Here is a 626-nt window from a genome sequence, read left to right on the forward strand (position 1 = left end):
AGAGAGAAACTCAGTGGAGGCACTGCTGCCTTTCTGAGCTTTGAGACACTTAATCAAACTACAGCCCTCTCTTGACTCATTCTGCATTTTCATTTTCTTGCATTTAATGTCAAGACGAATGAAAGACACTTGCCACTCAGTTATCTTTGAATCCTCACCGGTAAGCCCACTTGTTGGTGAAACTTTTGAACACATTTCACTGGTCCCTGATGAACCAACAAGAAAGACAGGAAAGGGAGCGAGGCGCAATAAAGTACTCCTTTGTACTTTATTTTCAAACCCTTGGGGTGCAAAATCAGATCCAGTCAAAACATCTGCTTGAGGCTCCATGGAGCCGCTGAAGAACATATTCAGTCGTGGCCCGCTGTCGAACTGGAAAAACTTGGAACAGTCACAAAAAGGGAACTTCACCAACCCTGTGTGGACGGCCTTATTCGACTATGAGGCGTCCTGTAAAGATGAGCTCACCTTGCGCAAAGGTGACCTGGTGGAAGTCCTGTCTCTGGACTCGGAGATATCAGGGGACGAGGGCTGGTGGGCTGGTAAGGTCAACAACAAGGTGGGCATCTTCCCATCCAACTACGGCTCCTTCAAGCCAAACGGATACGGGAAGCTTCCTGGCAGCG

At 48.2% G+C, this 626-nt stretch overlaps 1 protein-coding gene across 1 annotated transcript in view; it reads left to right on the top strand.

Moving 5' to 3' along the window:
* Positions 1-6: 6 nt before the first annotated feature.
* The window catches only part of LOC118337906 (mitogen-activated protein kinase kinase kinase 11), a gene marked incomplete in the record, with an annotated part of 46,493 nt that continues 45,873 nt past the window's right edge, over positions 7-626 (top strand). The window contains 1 exon segment of the mRNA XM_035675064.1: positions 7-626. Within this exon segment, the coding sequence (XP_035530957.1) occupies positions 329-626 (298 nt within the window).

The sequence above is a fragment of the Morone saxatilis genome, unplaced genomic scaffold, assembly GCF_004916995.1.
Source record: "Morone saxatilis isolate NCDOM2014 unplaced genomic scaffold, NCSU_SB_2.0 Contig4, whole genome shotgun sequence".
NCBI classification, from domain to species: domain Eukaryota; kingdom Metazoa; phylum Chordata; class Actinopteri; family Moronidae; genus Morone; species Morone saxatilis.